We start from the raw sequence: 27,235 nt of genomic DNA on the forward strand, positions 1-27,235 counted from the left end.
GAAATCTTTTGTTCCACACTCTATCTTAAAATCTTGTCCCTTATTCTCCACCTTGGTTTTCCACTAAATGTGCTAAAGCTGTTCAAGATTGTGATGTGCAACATTCCTAAAAAAGGAATGTTGCATATTAATGTCTTCTGACATTTTACAGATTAATAACTGCTTGTAAAGCAATTATTAATCAGTAATAACTAGATTTCGAACAGGATTAGAGTAGAAAACTTGCTTCGTGTCCAAATGGTAGTCGAGCATTCTGGTCTCTTGCCAAAGCTATTGGCAGAAATTTTTGCCTATCTCTATTCCCACCTCTGCCAAAGATAAAGCTGACATGGTAGAATCCTACTTTTCTTCCAGCTCATGTACTGATGATTTTGGTAAACCACCACCGACTGTTCCCAGTACACTCCATTCAATGCCTCCTATTGTCTTCTGTCAAAAGGATGTCAGAAGGATTTTTGAACAATCTTGATGCTAAGAAAGCTCCAGGTGCTGATGATATTTCTCCATTTGTTCTCAAAAACGGTGCTCCTGAATTTACTCCAGTTCTGTGTCACCTTTTCACTTTCTTATTTCAAAGGTGTTTTCCCTTCTGCTTGGAAATTTTGCTCATATCTAGCCAGTTCCTAAAAAAGGGTGACAAATCCTTCCATCCAATTGTCGTCACATTGCACTTCTACACTTTCTTAAGTAATGGAGAAATCAATTAACCACCAACTCTTAAACCATTATAAACCTTCCATCTGATCTCCAGTGTGGATTCCCTCAGTGCCAATCCACTGGTGATATTCTAGCTTATGTTACCCATCCATGGGCAAATTCAATGGAAAAGTTTGAAAATCAAGCATTTGCTCTTGACATTTCAAAGACTTTTGATCATGTTTGGCATAAGCTTCCATCTTATGGCTTGTTAACTGTTTTTGTAATTGGATATTCAGTTTTCTCTCTGATCCAAGATTAATTCCTTGAATGCCTCCCATTTTGAATCTGCTGTTGGTCCCACCATATAGAACTTAAATACTGTCTCAGACCGCCGTAGTCATCTTTACAAAAGGCAAAAACCCTTCCCTTTACCCCTGATGGTAGTTACCTTGTTGAGTAAATCCCACTTCAGCACACTGTGATCACTGCCATCTAGTGGTTCTTAATGCATGAAGAATCACTACTGCTAATCAGATCAAGAGTATTACTCCCTAATATGCTTATGTAGAAAACAATCATCCAATAAATCCACAATAGTCTTGCTAGTGTGCGAGTGGCCAACCCACAAATTCCAGTTAAAATCCCCCATTATAAGACTCTGATTTACTGGCTCACTGTATTTCCCTGTACAGTTTTTTATTACTCATCAGAGTCATTAGGCCTATAACACACTCCTCCTCCCAGTGCTTATGTCACACCAAACTGACTCAACACTGTGTCCAGTGATATTGACTGACTACACTTCCTTGGATTTTGTTACTTAACTAATAGCATAACCCCTCCTCTTTTCCTATCCTGTTTATCCTTCCTGTACACATTGTACTCCCCAAATTCCAGTTCTGTATTCCTTATTTCTGTGTGACACCACATCTCTGATATCTGAACAATATCTGCCTTTGATGTTTTGAGCAGCACCACAAATTCATGAAATTTATTTACCAAACACCTAGCATTGGTGTATACGCAAGTATGCATGCACCTGTTCCTATTCTTAGTTACCCTAACACAACAAATGTGTTTACTTGTACTGCAATGACTCCCAGCAGTCTCTGAAATACCCTGCATCTTGTTTTCCATGCTGCTGCTCATTCCAATAGAAGCAGTGCAAGAATCATTTTCACCTCTGCCAGTGGCTACTGTTAATCTATTAGTCCTTGTATTCCGGCCCACCTAACTCTGCCTCGATAGCATCAGTAAATATTATTGCACCTTTTCTATTTAAGTGTGCCCCATCCCTGTAGAAGCAGTCTCTCCTGTTAACAAGTGCAGACCAAACTGAAAAAAATTCTGTCCCTTGAGCCTTGCGTAATCTTTCCAGGGCTGAATTGATCGACAAGGCTCTCATCATATGCTCCGTGTCTGGGCAGAATTGCAGACACTTTCAAATTCAACCCTAATTCACGGCTTTTTTTTTTTTTTTTTTCAACAGTAACCTGTACTTGTTAAGTAATTCTTCCCGTCTCCTACTGTTAATATCATTAGTGTCAATGTGTACAACAGTATCACCTTTTGTTTCCTTAAAAGATGATATCTGCTCTACAATGTCATCAACCTTTACCCGTGGCAGACATACCCTGGTCCTTTCCACCTGTCCTTTTTACACACCATGTTCCCCATTTCCCTGACAGTTGAGTCACCGACAACTACTAGTTCCTGTGGGACCAGCGCATTCTGCCTTGGGGGTTGCCGCTGTGTTGCATGATGATCAAGTGCAAGCTCTGGCATTGATGTGAGCAGCTGAGAGGTTGATGGACCCTCAATTTAGATCCTTTGAGGGCACCCACCCTGTCCTTCAAGTTCTCATACAGGCACATAACGTTGAGTTGTCGCCTGATTTCCTCACGCTTCTTACATTGCGTGCGCGCGCGCACACACACACACACACACACACAAAGATATTCCCCCCTGGCAATATTAGTTTTGTTGGTTTTTAGGAGCATTAGCAACTAAGGCCATATTGCTCCGGGATATGCGGTGGTCATTCCTTGACCTTTCCGCATCCTCCGTATTTGGTGGTGACGGGCTCGAACCCCGGTCTAATCAAGAAGCGTGTGCTGCGCATTGCTGCTCCTTCCCACCTGGCTACGGAGGCGCCTCACAATATTAGTCCTAATGACTCTGATGAGTCATTTGCTTATAGGCCTATAATGACTGATGCGTCATTATAGACCTAATGACTCTGATGAGTACAATGAACAATTGTGCAGAGAAATAGATTTGGCCAGTAAATCAGAATGTCTTGTAATCTGGGATTTTAACTGGAATTTGTGGGTCAGTCACTCGCACGCTAGCAAGACTTTTGTGGATTTATTGGAGGATTGTTTTCAACAGTAACATGTTGGAGGGCAACTAGAGGGAGTAGTACTTTGATTATCAGCAGTGATTATTCATGCATTAAGAATTTGCAGATAAAGGAACTACTAGGTGAAAGTGATCACAGTGTAGTGATGTGAGATGTACTTAAAGATGTGACTACCATCAAGACTAAAGGGAAGGGTTTTTGCTTTCGTAAAGGTCACTACAGTGGGATCAACTGATGATGTTAAAAACAGCAAATTCTAAATGGGAAGCATTCAAGGAATTAATCCTGGAAGCTACTAGCTTTTCATACCAACTAATTAATACTGTTCAAGATTTAGACTTAAAGGAATATCAGATGAATGAGGCTTGTGGTAGAGAAGAAAAATGCATGGGATGCATATAAATTATCAGGTGACACATGGTAGATATAAGTTAGTCTGTAATCAAGTTACAAAGGAGGTTAGGCAAGCGAAGGCTGATTACAAGTAATCCTTGGCAAAGGATGCAAAGAAAAACAACAAAGACTTCTTTGCTTATTTAAACTCTAAGGAAGTGGATGAAACAGTTTGGTCCTTATCGATATTTCGACTGTTAATGATCCGTCTCAGATAGCTGATATACTGAATGAGTATTTTGCATCTACATTCACAAACGATGATTCTATAAGGAAGGGTAGGACAGAAGTTTACAAAAATCTAACAGGGAGCTAAATGAGTTTGTAATAACAGAGAGCACAGTGGAGGAGAATTTGTTGACATTAAACATAAATCCTCCTTCAATATAACTGGATAGATTCCAGTTATATTGAAAGAGGCAGCGAGGGAAGTAAGCAAACCCTTAGCCATAATTATGAGAGTATCCTTAGATTCAGAAGTGGTTCCCATGAACTGGAGATGTGCAAAGGTATCCACAATTCACGAAGGGGTTTCAAAGAGTGACACCAATAATGATAGACCAGTTAGTTTAGCTTCTGTTCTGGAGAAAATAATGGAGTTACTGGTTAAAGAAGATTGCAGGATCATCTAGACAAGACTGCAGCAATAGTTCAGACACAGTATGGGTTTGTTAAGGAGAGGTCTTGTCTGACCAATTTGATTGGAAACTGTGATATGGTCAAAAACGAACTGAATGCAAAAAATAATTTTGATATCATATACTTGGATTTCAGAAAAGCTTTTGATACCGTTGCACATGGAAGACTGCTGTACAAATTGAAGCTGTATGGCATTAAGGGCAAGTTGCTACAATGGATAAAGGGATGGTTGAGTGGGAGACGACAGAGAGTGGTAATAAATGGACACTGCTCTTCGTGGAATAATATTATTAGTGGAGCCCTGGGTTTAGCGCTGGGCCCACTGTTGTTTTGTGTATTTATCAGTGATATCAATGAAGGTATATCAGGCTTAATGTCCAAGTTTGCAGATGATACAAAGGTTGGAAGGGTTAGTAAAGACAGTATACTACTGCAACAGCATCTAGAAAAGTTAGACAGATGGGCTGATAAGTGGTAACTGAAGTTTAACATTGACAAATGCAAAGTACTGCATATGGTAGCAGTAACTCAAGGGAAACATACCAACTGTGTCGTACTACGCTCGAGGAAATGGAATTTGAAAAATACTTGGAGCAGTCGGATAAGAAGTTCTCTGAGCAGTGCAGATGGGCTGCCAGAGCAGGTCATGTAGTCTTGTCAATGATATATAGGAATTTTGTTAGCAGAGACAAGGAGGTGATTGTCCTCTTGTATAAGGCAAAGGTCAGGCCACATGTTGAGTACTGCATACAGATCTGGAGGCCGTATTTTAGGAAGGATAAGTTGCTAGAATGAGTACAAAGAAGGGCAACAAGATTGGTGAGAGGAATGATGGGGTGCTTTTACCAAAAAAGGCTTAAGTTCTGCAAGTTGCAGCATCTAGAGCCAAGGTGATCTGATTGAGGTGGATAAGGCCTTGTATGGCCTGAGGAGGCTCAATGCTGATGGGATTCTCTCGCTTGCACAGATTACGAACTTGAGGGGGCATAGATTCGAATTGAGGAAAGACAGTTGCAGAATAGATTGTGTGTAAGTTTGCCTTTATCCAGCGGATAGTTGATGGCTGGAACAAACTTCCATCTGTTGTTGTGGAAGTTGATAATCTAAATAAATTTATGGCTGAATTAGACAAACATTTGGAGTGACCAGAAGGGTAGGGTGGTTTTGTTTTTTTTTGGCTGAAGCTGTATAAGCTTTCTTTCTTGTATCATATGCCTCAACTAATGGTAATGCTAATTGTTGTCTTCCTATTATTTGTATTATGTTCTAAATGTATGGTTTTTTTATACTTTACTGTAAGCTCCTATAGCTGTATCATTAGTTGTCCTAGGGCAAGCTCAGCATTGTCAGTATATTTCTGTACAGTATAGATGGTACATCTTAACACATCCAAGCTGGCCCATTGCTTTGTCCAGTCAGCCTCTTGGATAAACCTGCAACCACTGGCCTGTGTATCTGTTGCCTTTCTGTATTGTAGGAACTCATGACGAAAAGTGCATGGGTTGCATATTGATTATCATGTGATACAGAAGCCTGTGGTAGATATAAGTTAGTCTGTAATCAAGTCACAAAGAAGGTTAGCCAAGTTAAGGCAGATTATGAAAGGTCTCTGGAAGAATGCAAAGAAAAACAGCAAAAAAAGGCTTTATGCTTATATTAACATAGAAGACAGGGGTTGAATCACATTGGTCAGTTGATATCTGTGAGTTAATTGTTGATGACCCTGCTCAGGTTGTGGACAAATTGAATATGTATTTTTTATCTACATTCAGGCATGAGGATTTCTTTAAGGAATAGGATGTCAGAGGTTTATCAAATTCTAATGAGGAGCTAAATGACTTTGTGATAACTGAGAGGAAAGTGGAGGAGAAATTTTTGAGGATGGACATAAAAAGACACATGGAATCTATCCAATTATATATTAAGGGAGGCAGAAAAGGAGGTAAGCAAACCCCAGTCATAATTACGGGAGCATACTTGGATTCAGATGAAATCTCTATGGACTGGAGATATGCAAATTATCCACAATTTATAAAGGATCACTGAAAGCAACATGAGTAATTAGACTTATTAGCTTAATGTCTATTCCAGAGAAAATAATGGAATAACTGTTAAAGAAGTAATTCAGACCATTTGGACAGGCATGCAATTATACTGCAGTCAAGGGGCATTCTTGTCTAACCAATTTGATAGTTTATTATGATGCAGTTACCAAAGAACTCTTAATCAGTTATGCAGAGTTAGTAAGGATTTTGGACTAAAGATGAATATGGCTAAAACAAAATTAACGATGAACAAGTATGCCACAGAAAGGGATATAATGATTGAAGGAGCAGTAATTGAAAAGGTGGAGTCATATACTTATCTGGGACAAGTCATTAGCTGTAATAATGATAAATGGCTGGAAGTCAAGAGAAGAATAAATTTTGGATGGATAGCATTCAGGAAATATAGTCACATACTGAGGAGCAATATCCCAGTTTGTCTGAAACGTAAAATAATGAACCAATGTATACTCCCCACTATGACTTATGGAAGTGAAACTTGGGCACTCACCAAAAGAATGTAAGAGAAGCTGAGAACTACACAGCAAAGAATGGAACGAATTATATTGGGAATCAGACTGTTAGATAAGAAGAAAACACATGGATTAGGCAGCAAACTCAAGTAAAGAACATTCTTATCAAAACTAAAGAACTAAAATGGTCTTGGGCAGGACACATAGCTCGAAGACATGATGACAGATGGACTAAGAAAATAACAGAATTGTACCCAAGAGGAGCTAAGAGAAAACCTGGAAGACAACGGAGATGGACAGATGAAATTCATGAGTTTGTGGGTAGTAAATGGATGGCCATTGCACAAAACAGAAGGAACTGGAAAGTTGCTGGAGAGGCCTTCATCCTGCAGTAATGATGATGATGACCAAGGAACTAGATGCAAAAAATTATTTTGACATCATATACTTCAATTTCAGGAAGGCTTTTGATACTGTTGCACATAAAAGGCTGCTGTACAAACTGGAGTAATGTGACATTAGGGGCAGTGGAAGAAGAGAGAGTTGTTATCAATGGGCACTGCATGTCACTTTGAATAATGTTATTAGTGGAGTTCCTCACGGTTCAGGCTGGGTCCATTGTTGTTTTCTATATTTATCAGTGATAGTGATGAAGGTATATCAGGCTTAATGTCTGAATTTGCAGGTGATACAAAGGTTGGCAGATTGGTTAATGACAGTCATCAGGGCGAGCTACTGCAACAAGATCTAGGAAAATTGGGATCAATGGGCTGAGAAATGGCAGTTGAAGTTTAACATTGACAAATGCAAGTTATTCCATATGGGTAGCAGTAACCCCAGAATAACTTATCAGCCATGTGGTACTACACTCAGGGTAGTGGAGAATGACAAAGACATGGGAGTAATTGTGCAGTCAGACATGAACTTTTCTGAGTAGTACAGACATGCTGCCAGCACAACTCATGGGATTTTGTCAATGATATACAGAAACTTTGCTACCGTGGATTAGGAGCTGATTATCCCTTTGTATGAGGCCATGGTTTAGTTGCATTTTGAGTACTGTATACAGGTCTAGAGGCTTCAATTTGGGAAGGAAGTAGATCTGCTGGAACAGGCGCGGAGAAGGGTAACCAGACTGGTGAAGGGAACAAAAGGGTGCTCTTACATAGGAAGGCTTTAGTTCTGCAAATTGCTGCATCTCAAGGTTAGGCACCTGTAGGGAGATTTAATTGGGGTGTTTAATGGATTGAGTAAGCTGAACGTTAATGGTATTGTTCAACTCGCTGAGACTACACATATGAGGGGGTATAAATTCAAGTTGAGGAAGGATGGTTGCAGGATAGATATATTTGTATAGAGAACTAGACAAATTCTCTGAGGGTACGGATGGCTGGTGTGTGTGTGTTTTGTTTGGCTGATGCTATATAAGCTTACTTTCTTGCATCATTTGCCATTACTACTACTACTACTGAATACGAAGCATGGAATTATTGAAGATTTAAATTAGGGAGAGAACTTTCTCTGTGAGTGAAAGAAAGTGTAGGTCACTTAAAGTTTTCATAGATTTCCACAGTGGTAGATGTTATAGTGAAGGTGAGATATTGTCCAGGTTTATATTCCTATTTTGAAGTAGTTCTGTGAAATGCATACCTGTAGGTTGACTGACATTTGGATGCACATGATATATATTCCCATACATAAGGGTGGCTCTAAAAGTGAAGTTGGAAATTATCGACCTGTCAGTCTGACTTCAGTAGTAGTAGGGAAAATCATGGAGGTAATGATCAAGGGTGGAATTCAGGATCATTTGGATCGAATTGAAATTCTCAAGGATACTCAGCATGGTTTTGTAAAGGGAAAATCATGTTTAACTAATCTGGTTCGCTATTTCGAAAGGGTCACTCACGAGCTGGATTTAGGGAATAATTTCGACATTGTTTATTTAGATTTCAGCAAAGCTTTGGACTCAGTCCCACGAGCGGTTGCTTTATAAGCTGGAACAGGTTGGAATCACTGGGAAAATCCTTAGATGGATAGAAGGATGGCTTCAGGGCAGGAGGCAGAGGGTTGTGATAAATGGCTATTCCTCAGATTGGGTTGATGTAAGAAGTGGGGTTCCCCAAGGATCAGTATTAGGACCACTGTTGTTTTTAATTTTCATAAACGACATTGATGAAGGGATAGAGGGTGTGATGTCTAAATTTGCAGATGATGTTAAAATTGGTAGAGTAGTTAATGATTACTGTCAAGCTGAGCTTCTTCAGAGAGACCTAGATAGACTTCAGGAATGGTCAGAAAAATGGCAGCTGTGCTTTAATCCAACAAAGTGTAAGGTATTACACACCTGGGAAACAGTAATCCCAAAAAAACTTGTTCACTTGGTGGAGTTCAACTAAACCCAGTACTGGAGGAAAGGGACTTGGGTGTTACGAGATATGAAATTCTCTGAGCATTGTAAACAGGTTGCAAGGAAGGCCCATGGTGTCCTATCGATGATTTATTGAACTTTTGCAAGTAGAGATAGGGACGTGATAATCCCATTATATAAGGCTTATGTTAGACCACACTTGGAATACTGTGTTCAAGTATGGAGACCGCACCTAGAGAAAGACATTGAGCTTCTTGAAAGGGTGCAAAGAAGGGTAACTCGCCTGGTGAGATCGGCAAAAGGGCGTCCTTATGAAGAAAGACTTCGAATATGTGGGTTGCAGAGTTTGGAAACTAGACACCTTAGAGGAGATTTGATTGAGGTGTTTAAGGCTCTGAGAGGCATCAGTAAAATGAATGAGGACGAAATTTTCAAGATTATAAATGATGCTAGAACTAGGGGACATAAATTCAAGTTACGAGGGGAAATGTTTAGATTGGACTGTAGGAAGTTTTATTTTAGCCAGCGAGTTATAAATTACTGGAATAAGTTGCCTTCATGGGTGGTAGAGGCCGACAGTTGGGGAAATTCAAAGGTCATCTGGATAGTACTTTCGGGTAAGGGAAGCGCATAGGATGATAGGTTTAATTTCCTTTTTTATTTATTTTTTATTTTTATTTATTAATTATTATTATTTATTTTATTTTTTTTTTTTTGTTTTTATCATTGTTTTGTTCGGATTTTTTTTTTTTTTTTTGGCTGGTGCAGCATAAGCCATAGACTTTCTTGCACCATGCGGCCGTTACTAATACTATATTCTCCCAACCTGACATAAAAAGTGGTTCCAATATTGGATGTCCTGTTCTAAAACTCCTAAAGCTGTGTGGAATGCACTGTGATGTGCAGAATCTAGCAATTTCGGGGAACTAGGCTTTTTTAGCATCATGCACTGGTACTCCATAATCTAGCCTTGTTTGGATAAGGGCCCAGTATAAACAAAGTAGAGTGCACCTGTCTTCTCCCCCATGTTATTTCAGATAAGAACTTTAGCATCTTTAGTTTTTTAAAGCAGGTGAATTTAAATGTTTGGTATGGTTTATGAAAGTTAATTTTCTCTCTAAAATAATAAGATTTAAATGTACATAAAATGGATGTTTTTCACTACTGGAATGATCTGTATATTAAGTTTGAATCAAGATGAAGGTTTTGCTTTGTAGGCATGCAGCATTTTGCTTCGAGAATTTGAAACAGTTTCCTTCTGGTGATTTACTGAAATCATCAATGTACAACTCTGTAGTGATGATATAGAGGATTTGTTCTGTTATTGCATTTATATTAATGGCAAATAAGGTAGTACTAAGGATGGATCCCTGTAAAATTTCTTCTTGAACAAAAATTTTTGAAAGTGTAGTAAACATTTTCACCTAGAAAGTTGGCATTTTAAGAAATTTTGAATATATAAGGGAAGAGGTCCTCTGAGTCCAAAGTGATGGAGATTCTTGAGAATTCTGTATCACCACAGTGTCACAGGCCTTCTCTATATCGAAACAGATAAATCTTCTCAGAGAAAGATGTGTATAGTGTTCTCTAATTATATTAGTGGATCTACAGTTGAACCACTTTTCTGGAAAGCAAATACTAAACAAAGGAAATTTCTGATTTCTAAGAACTGTGGTATTCATATATTGATCATTTTTTCTATTATTTTGCCTAGACAAGTAGTTAGTCCAATAGGATGATAATTATTTGTTTTTAAGAAGTCTTTTCCTGGTCAGTCTTCTATTGGCCAGTTCCTTCTGTCCTTTCTTTTGTCATAAGGTGGTTTGTTTGTTTGTTATTTGGTTTTTAGGAGCATTAGCAACTAAGGCCATATTGCTCCGGGGATATGCGGTGGTCATTCCCTGACATTTCCGCATCCTCCGTATTTGGTGGTGACAGGCTCGAACCCCGGTCTAATCAAGAAGCGTGTGCTACGCACTGCTGCTCCTTCCCACCTGGCTACAGAGGCACCGTCATAAGGTGGAATGAACTGGCTGATAAAGCTACTAAAAATCTGTCAACTTTAGATTTAACCTCTGTCCCTATTCCAGCAGCATGCCTCTCACAATGGAAAGAGCTATGGCACACCCAAATCAATAATAAAATCTATCAATTGAAAGAGGACTGAAAACTTTACTCCAGAATTCAGACTGTTGTGACAAGTGGAAGTTGTACTTGTACAGCAAGAATAGGACATACTTATCTTACCCACCTCCATCTGTTCACAATAATGATCACATTTTCCACACTTCAGCACATCCAACAGTCAAACATTCTTATCGACTGCCACCACTATCAACAGGACAGAACTTCAGTCCTTTGATCTCTGGCTAGTCTTCAACAACTGATGACATTGTAGCATGTTACTGGCAGTGAGGCAAGTATTAACAAATTTTTTCTGTTTTCTGAAACAAATTGGATATTTTATAAATTCTGAATAGGTTTTCATAATCAAAATGAAGAACTGGTTGCATTTCCTGGTTATTTCCTGCACAATTTCCATGAATAGCACACTGCAGCTTATGCACCACTAGTTACATCTTGTAGCATCAGCCTTCACCATCACAAGTTCATAAATTGCAAGTGACTTTTCCAATAGATAATGGTATAATAAGAACTGTTCCAAGAAAGTAAAATGTTCACTCCCAAAAATGCATGACAACAAAATTAAAAAAAAAAAAAAAAATTTTTTTTAACCTTAAGACTTTAAAATATCTTTATTATAATATATATTCAGGTGGATTACATTTGAAGAATCATACTTAGAGTTAATGGTGTATCAAGAAAAAATTTAGCTTAGGAAAAATTCATTTTAGTAGTGCAGTTTAGCACAATGTTTTTGGATTGTGTAAAATTTAAACAGAAATGACACTTTTCTAGCTCCAGCTTACCCAGCCCCTTTTAAGTTAAATTTTAGTGTAACTAACCTAATGGGAAGTCTTTGCAACTTTATATGACTTTAAAGTCTTTGCAACTTTATTTTCATGACATCATGAAAATAAACTCAACTATACTACACAGAAGTCACTTTTATCTAACAGGAGTTACTGTTGGTAATCTGCACTTTCATCACATGCACTTCATAGTGCATTTCACAAAAAATACACTTTAAAAAGTGTACGATATTACATGTAAAGTATATGCTTTTATGTGCTGTCAAATATAGAACATAAGAGGAAACAAATATTTTGTTCATACTCATTTTACTTTTAAAAAGTGATGCTTTCTAAATCTGTGAAAAAGACTGCAAAACCAAGATACAAATTTGTAAATTGAATGTCTGGTGTGAAAAAAATTGTTTGTAAATCTATATTGACTTTAGAAATAAATTTGGTAACCAATATAAATTGAACATAAAATATGTTCAATTTATATTGGTACTCAATATAAAAATGAACATATTTTATGTGTAGCAATCAGCAGCCTCTATTCATAAGATCAGAGTGTTTTCTTACAGCAGTCAAAAGTCTTCTGGCCAAAAAAACACAGAATGTGCCAACTGAAAAATTGAAACATATAGTGAAGAATCAAGCTGCAAAATGAATTTTCTGGATGCATTCAATTGAAGATAATTATATTAGGAGATTCTGACTTGCCATCCAACAGCACTAAGAGAAGTATCATGCTACCTGAGGAGGAGGAGAATCTGATCCTTAAAAATGCCTGGTTTTTGACAGCATGCTCTACCTACATTTCACATTCATACCAAAAGGGTAACAAAATGATTACAAGGGGGGGAAACCTGTGTGGTTAATAATTATTCAAAATTATAAAATGCTTAATAGTATTTTGGCTTTCTGATAACAGTATTAATTTCTACGTTGCTTAGGTACAAAGCCGTGTATGCTTATAATCCACAAAATAAGGATGAGCTAGAAGTTGCAGAAGGTGACATAGTACTAGTAGAAAAGATATGTGATGATGGATGGTATGTTGGAACCTGTGTAAGGACAGGGATGTTTGGAACTTTTCCAGGAAACTACGTAGAAAAACTCTGGTAAGAATTATTTTAAAGTATATTTTTTGTAAACTTACTGAAAATGATTCACACCTTATAAACACAAATAAACCAACACATCTAAATATCTCTTGCTCGACAATATTCCAGTTCAAAGAGTTGAATATATTAAGTTTCTAGCAGTCGCCGTAGCCAGGATTTTTTGGCAGAAGGTACATTCGCAAAAAAAGGCACCAATTGCCTAATGCTAACCTACCTGTTATTTTTGGTTTTAAATATCTGTATAAATATGTAAATAATAACAACGAACTATTTTATAAATGTTTAATAAGTACTTTTAAGTTTTTTATTTATTACATGCATATGAAATATAAGCAATAAATATATAACTACATGTGAAACAAAATATTAAAAAAAAAAAAAAAAAGATAAGGCAGAAAGTTTTAAATAAAAAAAAATATTTAAAATTTTTTGCATCTTTTTTCATACTTGAACTACCCAGAACTTTATCTTAATTTAACTCTCATAAATCATACTCAATACTTAAGAGCTAAGAAACATAACCTCTCTTCTCCCATTGTGCTTTGCAGATAATTTTTAATCAGTTTCAATCTGCTGAAAGACGTTTCAGCAGATTGAAACTGATTAAAAATTACAGCACACTTGTAACAGTGATTGTTAGAAAAATTTTATATAATATTAATAAATTATTATACACTACATCCAAATTATTTGCTAACATAAATGCAATTATATAATCTAATTTTTTCTTCTATTTTGGAATATTCTAAAATAAATGAATTAAAAGATTTAAATTCAGTGAGAACATTGTCAGCATTTATTATTTTTGTATTCTGTGTCCAGAATGACATATGTTTCAGTCTTAAATTTTTCAATGGGATCCCTTATTGACTCGTCTTTAGTTTTATCATCAACAAAAAAAACTTTTTTTTTTTTTTCATTCTTACTTCTGAATTGCTGAAACTCAGGCATTATATTGCAAGTCGTTTTGATTCCTCCAAATTATTTGTGAATTTTTCAGGAAGGAAGAAAGGTGGGTATAAGAGCATCAGCAACATTTAAATTTATTGACGGAGACTGTAAAAATTTTGATAAAGCATTCGTTGTGTGTAAAACTCATATCCACATTGATAATAATACAAAATTTAAACGTATCTATGTGTGATAGTATTCCGCTACACAAAGCCATTGCTTTTATGGTAAGTTAATTTCTCCATTCAACACAATGTGTGTTGTTAATTGCCTGTAATTGTTCTTTTACTGCGATCAAGCTAGATATTCTGCTAGACTACCACATTTCTGGAAGTCTTTTCACTGTTAAATAGCGAAACATGATGTTGCAAAGCTCTTGTTCGTCCTTCGGTATTTTCAAATGAGGCAAGCTGCTGTTTATTAAAGTATAAATGGCCTCAACTGTTAAAAAATAATTTTTGGCTTTGATGCAACTTTGCACGGATTCCGTAACAATTAAATTTAAGTTATGCACGTAAAAATAAATATACACAGCCTTCGACTCTTTTTTATTCTTTTTTGAAGACTGATTCCCTTGCCTGACATTACTTTTGCTCCATCATATCCTTGGCCTCTACAGTCTTTTAAATCTAAGCCTAAATCATTTAATCATTTCAGTACCAAATTGTAAAAATCCTCAGCATGTGAACTAGAAAGAATGTCAAATTTTATAAATCGCTCCATAATCGAACATGTAAGACTTAACAAAAGAGATTGGTCCAATCTAGATCTATCTACCACGGAGTCTACAATTAAACTGTAATAGTTTCATTTTTAACTTCAGCAATAATCAACGTTGAAGTTTCTTGTCCTAACAAATAAATGAAATTGTTTTGGATTTGGGGGCTTACATATGTTTCATTGCATTTACACTGTTGAAAATGATTTGCAAGATCCTTATCATAATAGTGAGCAGAAATTTTACTAGTTCTAAGAAATGTCCTTCATTTTCCCACTTGTAGATTTCCTCCATGTTCATAATGTCCACTTAACAGCAGCAAACATTGAAGTGTCAAAAAAAGCACACAATTTACACACCTATTATTATTAGCCATATGGTGCAAGGAAGCCTGAGGCTTATGCTGCACCAGCCAAAAAAAAAAAAAAATTTTGAATTACCCTGAGAGAGAGAGAGAGAGAAGCAGAAGGGAATCACCAAGAAAAGAAGAAAATGATGCCGATATCCAACTCAGGACCCTGGGTGTGCCAAGCCCCTGGGGTTAATTTTTAGTTGCAATTTGATTTTTCTCGCTTACTAAAGGTATAACAGGACTTTGGTTTTTCAGCCTTAATTTGATGATAATTTTTTTTTAAATCTCTGATTTCTCATGTTGTTTTAGTTTATCTGTCATTTTTCTAAAATTTGTAAATCCACCATTATGTCTGACCATGTTTTATTGTAGTGTTTATTATTTTTATCAGCATATAACCAGCAACAAAAGAAATAACATTTTTTTGCTCTTTGGTGAAGAAATTAGGCAAGATCACATAACACATTTTTTGTAATGTTAACATTGTAAAAATAATATCTTCTTGAAAAGTTATCAGATTTAAAATGCTGGTCTTCTTTGATTCCAAAATGTTCTTTATTAAATTTGGGATGAAATTACTATTTTTGAAAGATATAGATCAGAAGGCCACATGAAATATTCTGTACTATCAACAAAATCTAATAGGTATTCATCGGTACCAATATGAATTGTTGTTGTTTGAATACCATCACTGTCTTTTTCTGGTTTGAATTCATTTTTTTGATTGCTTTCTACTAGGCTCTCAGCTGCTCACATCAACGCCAGAGCTTGCACTTGGTCATCAGGCAACACAGAGGCAGCCCCCTAGGCAGAATGCGCTGGTCCCACAGGAACTAGTAGTTGTTGGTGACTCTATTGTCAGGGAAACGGGAAACATCCTTTGTAGAAAGGATAGATGGAACAGGACCAGGGTATGTCTGCCAGGGGCAAAGGTTGATGACGTTGTAGAGCAGATATCATCTTTTAAGGGCACAGAAGGTGATATAGTTGTACACTAATGATATTAAGAGTAGGAGACCGGCAGAATTACTTAACAAGTACAGGTCAAGGATGAAAAAAAGCCGTGAATTAGGGTTGAATTTGAAAGTGTCTGCAATTCTGCCCAGACACGATAGGAGGGAGTATATGATGAGAGCCTTGTCGATCAATTCGGCCCTGGAAAGACTGTGCAAGGCTCAAGGGGTAGAATTTTTTTCAGCCTGGACTGTACTTGTTAACAGGAGAGATTGCTTCTACAGGGATGGGATACACTTAAATAGAAAGGGTGCAAGAATATTTGCTGATGCTATCGAGGCAGTGTTAGGTGGGTCGGAAACCTGATAGCTTGGGGGGGATACAAGGACTAATAGTTTAACAGTAGCCATAGGCAGAGGCGAAGGTGATTCTTCCACAACTTCTATTAGAATAAGTAGCGACCTGGAGCGTGGGGTGTTGGGGGTTTCAGGGACGGATGTCAGTCATCGTGAAACAGGCGGGTATATGGGATGTGTTAGAGTGGCTGGGAATAGGAATAGGTGCATGTATACCAATGCTAGAAGTATAGTAAATAAATTTGATGAATTTGAAGTGTTGGTCAAGACATCAAAGGCAGATATTGTTGGGATATCAGAGACATGGTGTCACACAGATATAAGGAATGCCGAACTGGAATTTGGGGAGTACAATGTGTACAGAAAGGATAGGAAGGGAGGAGGTGTTATGCTGTTAATAAAGAAAAACATAAAATCAAAAGAAGTGCATCCAGTTGATATAGATGAACAGTTCACTGTTGAGTCCGTTTGGTGTGACATAAGCACTGCGAAAGCAAAAATTAGAGTAGGATTGTGTTATAGGCCTAATGACTCGAATGAGTACAATGAACAATTGTACAGAGAAATAGTGGGCTAGTAAATCGGAATGTCTTATAATGGGGGATTTTTACTTCCCAGATATTGACTGGAACTTGTGGGTTGGGCACTCACACACTAGTCAGACTTTTGTGGAGTTATTGGACGATTGTTTTCTGCAGCAGCATGTTCGAGAGGCAACCAGAGAAAGTAATACTCTTGATCTGATTATCAGCAGTGATCATTCATGTACTAGGAATTTGCAGATAAAAGAACCACTAGGTGGCAGTGATCACAGTGTACTGATGTGGGATTTACTTAAAGATTTAATTACCATCAGGGGTAAAGGAAAGGGTTTTTGCTTCCGTAAAGGCGAATACAGTGGTCTCCGACAGTTTTTAAATTCTGTACAGTGGGATCAACTGACGATGTTACCAACAGTAAATTCTAAGTGGGAAGCATTCAAGGAATTAATCGTGGAAGCTACTAAAAGTTTCATACCTATTAAGAAATATTGTTCAAGTTAGGCCTAAATGGTTGTCAAATGAACTAATGAGACTCGTAACAGAGAAGAAAAATGCATGGGATGCATATAAATTATCACGCGACTCAGAAGCCTATGGCAGATATAAGTTAATCTGTAATCAGGTCACAAAGGAGGTTCGGTAGGCGAAGGCAGATTACGAGAAATCCTTGGCAAAAGATGCTAAGAAAAACAGCAAGGATTTCTTTACTTATATAAACTCTAAAAGGAAAGGGATGAATCTGATTGGTCCACTTGACATCGATGGTTCGACTGTTGATGATCCTGCTCAGATAGCAAACAAACTGAATGAGTATTTTGCATCTACATTCACACATGAGGGGTTAAGGTTTGAAAATGGCAGAAGGTTATCAAATTGTAGCAGGGTGCTTAATGATCTTGTAATAACTGAGAGCAAAGTGGAAGAGAAATTGTTGAAGTTAAACATAAGAAAGGCATCTCGGGTGGATGGAATCTATCCAGTTATATTAAAGGAGGCAGCAAAGCAACTAAGGAAACCCTTAGCCATAATTATGAGAGCATCCTTGGACTCAGGGGAGGTTCCCATGGACTGGAGATGTGCAAATGTATCCCCAATTCACAAAGGGGGATCGAAGGGTGACACGGGTAATTACAGACCAGTTAGTTTAACTTCTGTTCCGGGTAAAATAATGGAGTCGCTGGTTAAATATGCATTGCAGGATCATCTAGACAAGACTGCAGCAATAATTCAGACACAGCATGGGTTTGTTAAGGGAAAGTCTTGTCTGACAAATTTGATAGGAGATTATGATGTGGTTACAAAGGAACTGGATGCAAAAAATAATTTTGATATCATATATTTGGATTTCAGGAAAGCTTTTGACACTGTTGCGCATGGAAGACTATTGTACAAATTGGAGCAGAATGGTATTAAGAGTAAGTTGCTACAATGGATAAAAGGATGGTTAAGTGGGAGAAGACAGAGGGTGGTAATCAATGGGTGCTGCTCTTCTTGGACTAATGTTATTAGTGGAGTCCAACAGGGTTCGGTGTTAGGTCCACTGTTGTTTTGTATATTTATCAACGATATTGATGAAGGTATATCAGGCTTAATGTCGAAGTTTGCAGATGATACAAAGGTTGGCAGGGTTGTTAATGACAGTAAGGGCAGTGTGCTACTGCAACAGGAGGAGGTGATTATCCCTCTGTATAAGGCAATGGTCAGGCCACGCCTTGAGTACTGCGTACAGGTCTGGAGGCCTCATTTTAGGAAGGATGTAGATTTACTTGAGCGTGTACAGAGAAGGGCAACAAGATTGGTGAGGGGAATGAAGGGATCCTCTTACCAAGAGAGGCTTAAGTTCTGCAAATTGCGGTGGCTGGAGACTAGGCACCTGAGCAGTGATCTGATTGAGGTATATAAGGCCTTGAATGGATTGAGCACGCTGAATTCTGATGGGATCCTTCCACTTGTTCAGATTAAGAACCTAAGGGGGCATAAATTCAAATTAAGAAAAGACAGATGTAGAATAGATGTGCGGAAATTTGCCTTTAGCCAGCACGTGGTTAATTGCTGGAACAAACTTCCATCTGTCGTTGTGGAAGTTGATAGGTTGAATAAATTTAAGGAGGAACTGGACAGGCATTTGGAGGGAATGGTGTGGTTTTTTTTTTTTTGGCTGATGCTGCATAAGCTCATACATTTGCTTTCTTGCATCACATGCCGCCACCACTACTACTATATCTCTATTTCACTCCTGGTATGGAGTTTTTTAAATCTTTGGTCATCGTCATATTTTTCCTCTGTTTTGCATTCATTCTGTTTCCCCTCCTGTGTTCTTATTCCACTTTTGATATGCCTTTTTAGAGTACTTCAGTCATCTCAATGTTCATATTTGTTTGAATTCTTCCTCATTTATGATAGTAGATTTTGATGTTCGTAAATTGACCATGTCCTTTATATCATGACAATTTTGACTAGCTTTATCTAGACAAGACTTTCAGTTACCAAGAAAATTTCTTTTTTCCCTCATTTCCCAACAGTTTCTTCTTTTTAGCCGAGTTAATTTTCACTATACTGTTACCTAAACAACAAAAAAAAGAGAGAAAACAAAAATTGCATTCTATGTAATTTTTGTCATTGTTTTCATAATAAATTAATTTTTCCTAATTAAAAGAACAGACAAAAAGCATTTCAATTATTTTCATTATGATCTTTTTTTTATCGTAAAATTTTGGCCCAGGAGCCCTGAATAATATTGGGAAGACCCTGGTTCAAAAACCTTAATCCGACTCTGAGTCTACTACTTAAAGTAATTATTAAACGTATGTACCTTGGTAGCATATCCTTTTCATTATTGTGACACTATACAAGACATTAAAAAACAAAACACACAGCTTAGAATGTTCGATTGTCAGCTGGCTACTTGCATTGGCCTCAGTTGCCCGAATTCCTTAGGATCACTGTACATACATTGTGTCATAACTGAAATCCCTGTGATTGGCCGTTTTTTTTTTTGTTTTTTTTTGTTTTTTTGCTTCCCACTCACGTATATAGGTTTATTATATACTGTATTTGCCTTTTGCAGGGCATTCTTCAAGGAATTTTGCAGCAAATTTTCCTACAAAAAGAGAATAGATACATATAAAATGATTATAAAATGTGTTATTCGTGACCAGCACCAAAAAGCAATAGACAAGGGTAGAATGTTGTGAAAATAGCAAATGAACCACAAAACCATAAATTTAACAAAACTGCATGGTTTGCAGTGAAGTAGATGCTTTACTCTGCCTGGTCATTTAATGCTTCTCTGAAAGTCATCAACATACACAAGAATGGGTCTACAATGTGCCCCTTGTTAGTACAGTAATATCTCATTTATAGTCCTTTTTCATTTCAGATAAAATGACCTCTACACAGACTTTCAAAATCCTCAAGAAATATGATACCCAGGAGAAATCGAGCTAGCCACCCCAACTAGCTTGTAGCCTGTTGCTACAAGCTAGTTGGGGTGGGCGTCACTATTGTAACGTAATGGCGCAAGCATTTTAAAGACAAAAAATGAATGGCATTTGTAATTAAAGAATTACAGATATAAAAGTTAATATTTTTAAAAACATTAGCAAAGGCACATGATGCAAGAAAGCAAGCTTATATAGCATAAGCCATTAAAAAAAAAAAAAAAAAAACACCCTTATTTCACCCATCCACTCACTCCAAATGTTTGTCAAGTTGTGCCTTGAATCTATTTAAGCTATCAATTTTTAAAACAGATGGAAGCTTGTTCCAGCAATCAACCAGCCGCTAGCTAAAGGCAAACTTCCGCACATCTTTCCTCAATTTCAATTTATGCCCTCTCAGGCAATTATTCTGAGCAAGAGGAAGAATCCCATCCGCATTGAGCATGCTCAAACCATTCAACGCTTTATACACCTCAATCATATTATCTCGCAGGTACCTAGTCTCCAAACACTAATTTGCAAAACTTGAGCCTTTGTTCCATTCACTAATCTGGTTGCCCTTCTCTGTACTCGTTCCAACAGCTCTACATCCTTCTTAAAATGAGGCCTCCAGACCTGTATACAGTACTCAAGATGTGGTCTGACTATTGCCTTATACAAGGGGATAATCACCTTATCCCTGCTAGAAAAATTCCTGTATATCATTGACAAGACACCATGAGCTACTCTTGCAGGCCGTCAGCACTGCTCAGAAAACTTCATATCTGCCTGCACAATTACCCCCAGGTCCTTTTCATTCTCTACCACTGTCAGTGTGGCACCACTGCTTCCTGTATGTAGTACTTTACATTTGTCAGTGTTAAACTTCATTTGCAAACTCTCAGCTCATCTGCTCAACTTTTCTAGATGCTGTTGCAGCAGCGTCAGTAGTGTCATTAACAACCCTGCCAAACTTCGTATCGTCTGCAAACTTGGACATTAGCCTGATATACCATCATCAATATCATTTATAAATACAGAAACAACAATGGACCCAACACTGAACCCTGAGGGACTCCACTAATAACATTAGTCCACGAAGAGTAGTCTCCATTGATTACCACTCTGTCTTCTCTCACTCAACCATCCCTTTATCCATAGCAGAAATTTGTCTCCAATGCCACACTGCTCCAATTTGTGTAGCAGTCTTTCAAGAGTATCAAAGGCTTTTCTAAGATTCAAATATACGATATCAAAGTTATTCTTTGCATCCAGTTCCTTTGTAACTACATCATAGTATCCAATCAAATTAGTCAGACTAGACTTACTCTTAACAAACCCATGCTGTGTCCGAGCTATAACTGAAGTCTTCTTCTTTAACCAGTGCCTCCATTATTTTCCCTGGAACAGAAGTTAAACTAACAGGTATGTAATTACCTGTGTCTCCCTTTGATCCTCCTTTGTGGATTGGGATCGCATTTGCACATCTCCAGTCCATGGGTACCTCCCCCTCGAGTCCAGGGAAGCTCTCATAATTATGGCTAAGGGTTTGCTTACTTCCTTTGCCGCTTCCTTTAATATAACTGGATAGATTCCATCCACCCCAGGTGCCTTTGTGTTAATCTTCAATAATTTCTCAACTTTACTCTCAGTTATTACAAGATTATCTAGCTTACTGCCAAAGTTGAATACACCTCGGGCATTCCCCTCCCTGAATAACTCCTCATGTGTGAATGTCAATGCAAAATATTCATTTAGTTCGTTACTACTTGAGCAGGATCATTAACAGTTGAACCCTCGATATCAATTGGACCAATCTGATTCATCCCCTTCCTTCTAGAGTTTACATAAGTAATGAACTCTTTGCTGTTTTTCTTTGCATCCTTTTGGCAAATATTTCTCGTTATCTGCCTTCGCTTGCCTAACCTCCTTTGTAACTTGGTTACAGACCAGCTTATATCTATCATTGGTTTCTGTGTCACATGTTAATTTATATGTATGGCATGCATTTTTCTTCTCTGTCACGTCTAGTTAGTTCATCTGACATCCATTTAGGCTGAAATTTTGAACAATATTTCTTTGTTGGTATGAAAAGCCTAGTAGCTTCCAAGATTAATTCTTTGAATGTTTCCCATTTTGAATTGGCTGTTGATAACGTCATCAGTTAGTTCCACCATATAGAATTTAATTACTGTCTCAGAGCACCATAGTCACCTTTAAGAAAGCAAAAACCCTTCCCTTTACCCTTGATGGTAGTTACCTCTTTGAGTAAATCCCACTTCAGCACACTGTGATCACTGCCACCTAGTGGCACTGATCAGTGTGCTGAAGTGTGATCAGTGCCACCTAGTGGTTCCTTTATCTGCAGATTCTTGATACATGAAGAATCACTACTGATAATTAGATCAAGAGTATTACTCCCTCTAGTTGCCTCCCGAACATGCTGCTGTAGAAAACAATCATCCAATAAATCCACAAAAGCCTTGCTAGTGTGTCAGTGATCAACCCACAAATTCCAGTCAATATCCGGGAAATTAAAATCCCCTGTTATAAGACACTCTAATTTACTGGCCCGCTATTTTTCTGCACAACTGCTCATTACGCTCATCAGATTCATTAGGCCTATAACACACACCTACTCTCATTTTTCCTTTCCCAGTCTTTATGTCACACCAAACAGACTCAAATTGCATTGTCCACACACACATCAATTGGATGCACTTCCTTAATTGAATAAATACTTAAGTACAATGTATATCATGGTATTACTTTTCTAGAAAAAGTGCCACAATACAAGATTTCGGTGTGGGGGTTCAATATACCTGCTGACCCTACCCTGCCTACACCACTGTTTCTAGGCATCATATTTGACACAAAGCTCACTTTTAATGACAACCTCAAACTCAAAGCTTTAAAAATATAAAACCCCATAAATCTAGCATCCTTAGGAACCTAGCAATAAAAAATAGCATGTTTTCAATAATTATTACTATTATTTTTTTAAGGTTATGCATATAGCCTAAGCATTCAGGCATTCATTATTTTTTCCAGAAAATACAGTGGCTGGTCCCTATAATCTCCTCCACTCGATGTGGGCACTTGTATGTGGTGATGAAACTTCCCAATGATGCCATTGGTCCTCCATGCTAACATCATAGGAATCCAGTGGGTTTGCTGTGTTGCAACCTGTGGAAACTCGGAAAGGAGGATTCTAGTGGTTGTGGGAACTTTACAGGTGGTGGTCCTGGATGGCTCAAGGACTACCCTTCTCTCCAGAATCAATCAGGTAGTGGGTTTGCCTGTAAAAGTCAACCGTATCAATGCATTGCCTCACCCTGAGGGACTGGATTCCGGCTGGCAGCCATAAAGGTGTGGTGCCTGGGTAGTGGGTGTCCCATTTGTGCTCCATCGTGGGTGGGGAGCTGGGACACTGAACTACAATAAAAACTAATATGAATCCTAATAATCTAAACTTTTCTTCTGGGGTCCTGACATGTAAATAATGATACAGATACCACCCACTTCAGCAACAAGACCAAGGACCGAATCTATATCAGGTCCGAAACCTAGATACCTGATGCTCCATTCCACTGGAGAGAAATCTTAGGGAAAATATCACCCTTCTTTATTCAGAAGGGCTGGCAGATTCCCCAATATCTGTAAAATGGCTGCATTCTCATTGAAACTAAATTCAAGAAACACTCAGAACGGCTCCTCCAAGCCACCTGTATTGGAGGTATACCAATTATGGTAACAATCCACAAGACATTAAACTCATCCCGAAGCATGAGTTCAATATGCTGAATTACACGAGTATCTTTTGAGAACTGCACTATTCCATTTGCCCCTCATACTTGTTTTTTCCTCTCCCCTCCTTTGAATTTTCTAGTAAGGCTGGTTCTATATCACTACCTCACAATCATTTACTACAGGTTTATTATTATTATTTTTTTTTTTTCCCATTATAGTTCTGATGAGTTACTTTTCATTTCAGTATTTCCTTTTGATGTTTTCACTGAGAGGGCAGTATTTGAGGGGTATTTAAGGATTTCCACTATTCCTTTCTAAAGTTGTTCATGATTGATATTACCATAGTGATCTTTTAAACCCAGCATAATGATGCAATTTAATTATATTACTGAATATAATTAAATTGCATGTTTCTTACGTTAATCAAGGCTGTATGCTTTCTGAAAAGATGGAGCCATAGCAAACAAAAATATAGCATGACATACATAGGACAATCAAAGCAAGTAAATTTTAATTTTATTTAAAAAACTTTTTAAGAAAATTGTTTTATTTGCAAGGCTGCTGTACATAAATATTTTGTGTTTGCATTTCTGTAAATTTACCTATGACATCCAAGAACAGATCTGGACCATAATGAGTTAGTGTTTTCTAATAAGAGTCATGAAGAACCTATGGCGATGTCCCTGTTTTAAAAAATAAATGTGCCAGTTAAAAGAGCTTTATTTTATTTATTTATTTTTTTTTTTGTTTGTTGAGTATTGTGTAACAAAGCTTGTATTTGTATAATTTTTAGGTAATTCAGTTCTAAAATTAAATTTGGATTTTTATGAGTAACATGCAAAGGTGACAAATGTCTCCAAGTTCTCAGAATTTTCTGAAATTGGCTTTTCATTATATGTGCCCTTTTGTCAGTTTGCAGTGCAGAATAAAATATGCACATTTGAAATTCCGGCACTTGTCATCCTTTGCGTACATGTTTTATAAGTTTACAATATGTAGCATTACCTTTACAATTATTGCCAGAAGTATGACAGTAGTCAGTTTGACTCTGTATGTAATTTAGTAGTGTTCAGTGTGTTGTGAAAAGGACTAGAACCAGCCTTGTATTTATAAGTTAACCACATGAGTATAACTAATTTAGAGAGTAATATCTAACATAGATTATCTCTTGTTCAGAATAATCTGCAAAATAAATTTTCTTAGAGAAATTTTTCCCTTTCCAGTTTTGTAAAAAAAAAAAAAAAAAAATTGAATCTGCATGTTAACAAGCAGCTGAATCAATTACATTAACAGAAAACTTGTAATGGCTGTGTAACCAGTAAAGGTTTTCTGTAATGTATAACTTAGATGGAATCAAAAATGAAGTGTTAAAAGATATTGTACAACAATGGCAAAATGGATATTAATTCTGTTAGGTGAAGATGGGGCTGAATATCATATGGCAACAGAAGAAATAAATGTCAGTTTAAAAGGGAAAATCTTAAATTAAAAAAATAATATTCATAATTAAAAATTGTGAAATTTTAAATAATGACTATTCTTGTTAATTTAGATGGAATCAAAGATGAAGTGTTACAATGCATTGCACAACAGAGGCAAAACGAATATTAATTCAGTTAGATGAAAATGGGACTGAATATAATATGGCAACAGAAGAAGATATATCGATAACAGTTTAAGGAGAAAAATCTGTAGGTGAAATGAAGAAAGCAAAGATGAAAAGTGTTAAATTACAGAAAGCCAGTTGTTTTGATACTCTTTATGTATAGAAATTAAGACCAGCAATACAAAACTACTGCACAGAAGATTTCTTAAAAAAAAAAATAAATAAAGAGTAGGGAGGGACCATTTAAATATGATTAAATTTATAATTATCAACATTTACACATTAAAGATAGTGTTGTTTAAATTATTATTATTATACGTGTTTTACTCGATTTGAAATCTTTGTATTCAATAGCGATATCATTTTTGTGAAATACCCTTATTTTTATTATCTGTGTTCTAATACCATTAACATATGTTGTTAGATTGCAAATAAATTTGTTTGTTTTATGAACAACTACTTCAAAATATTTACACATCATTATATTCTAAAATTTGGACTACCCCTATTTACCTGAATACTGAACTTTTAGTACAAGGGTAATTCAAAAAATAAGTTACACTTGACCATTGTAGCCCAAGAGACATTTATTGAGGTATGTAACATTATGCAATAGAAAGTACATGCACTACTTTTCAACATAGTCACCGAGTTGATGTAAACACTTCTCGGAACGTTCTGCTCTGGTTCAAAATCAAATTTAACATTCTTCTAACCTTCAGACCACAAAGAAACATAACTGCAATGATTCACTTCTTCTACCAGATGTAACTAAAAAGCCAATTCTTCATTGGAGTGATCAGTCCTACTTTAAAATTATTTTTATTATTTTATTGGGTTTTTTCTCTTTTTTTTTTTGTTACCTTACTTTTTGACTCTATCATATATTATTACTAATGTTGAGTTAGTGATTCTTTTATCATTAAACAGTGACTATGTCATGTCAATTCAGACACTATATTAATGTTATTATAGTAAGTTATATTTCAGAAGAATCCTTACCTGTGTTGAAGTTAATCAAACAGTGATGTGTGCTATGGAACAGTTCAAAATAATGCTGTGGAAATAAAAAGTACTGAAACTGCAGACTTTGATGAAACTAAAATATAGTTAAGATGACAGATAACTGTCGTTATGGAAAAATGCTTCTTAGTTTTATAACTAAAAAAGGCAAACATTATTTTGTCTTTTCTAATCTAATATAATAATATATTTGGAGGGAGTTTTAGATTTTTCTTGGCACATTAGCAACACAGGCTATTATGCACCATTTGGGTGGGAATATACAAGTTTTCAAATTAGTTCATTTCTTGAAAATAGTTGTTACTAAAGATTAGTTACACAATATTTCTTATATTTTTTATATACATGTGCTGAAATTCATATTTTTGATGAATTTCTCAATTTATCCCTTAAAATAATTATAATAATAATAATAATCATAAAATAAAAAGGTTTTAATCTCTATAAATATTCCAGCCATACATCTTTAAATATAATGCCTTTTATAATTGAGCAAGGCTTGAAGAATCAATTAGCCCACTTCTATTAACCTGGTTTTTTTTTTTTTTTTGCTATTTTGTAAAAAAAACCACACTGTTCACTTGGAAGCAACTTTAAGTGCTTTTC

General features: G+C 36.6%; 1 protein-coding gene across 1 annotated transcript in view; it reads left to right on the forward strand.

Moving 5' to 3' along the window:
* The window catches only part of LOC150081620 (sorbin and SH3 domain-containing protein 2-like), a 193,458-nt gene extending 167,688 nt beyond the window's left edge, over positions 1-25,770 (forward strand). Inside the window, exons 10-11 of the mRNA XM_090379478.1 lie at positions 12,788-12,955; positions 25,553-25,770. Of these exons, the coding sequence (XP_090235604.1) occupies positions 12,788-12,955; position 25,553 (169 nt within the window). The 3' untranslated portion in view covers positions 25,554-25,770. The remainder of the gene's footprint in view (positions 1-12,787; positions 12,956-25,552) is intronic.
* The last annotated feature ends 1,465 nt before the right edge of the window (positions 25,771-27,235 follow it).

Source organism: Mastigoproctus giganteus, chromosome 8 (genome assembly GCF_048544385.1).
Source record: "Mastigoproctus giganteus isolate SK-2022 chromosome 8, ASM4854438v1, whole genome shotgun sequence".
NCBI classification, from domain to species: Eukaryota; Metazoa; Arthropoda; class Arachnida; order Uropygi; family Thelyphonidae; genus Mastigoproctus; species Mastigoproctus giganteus.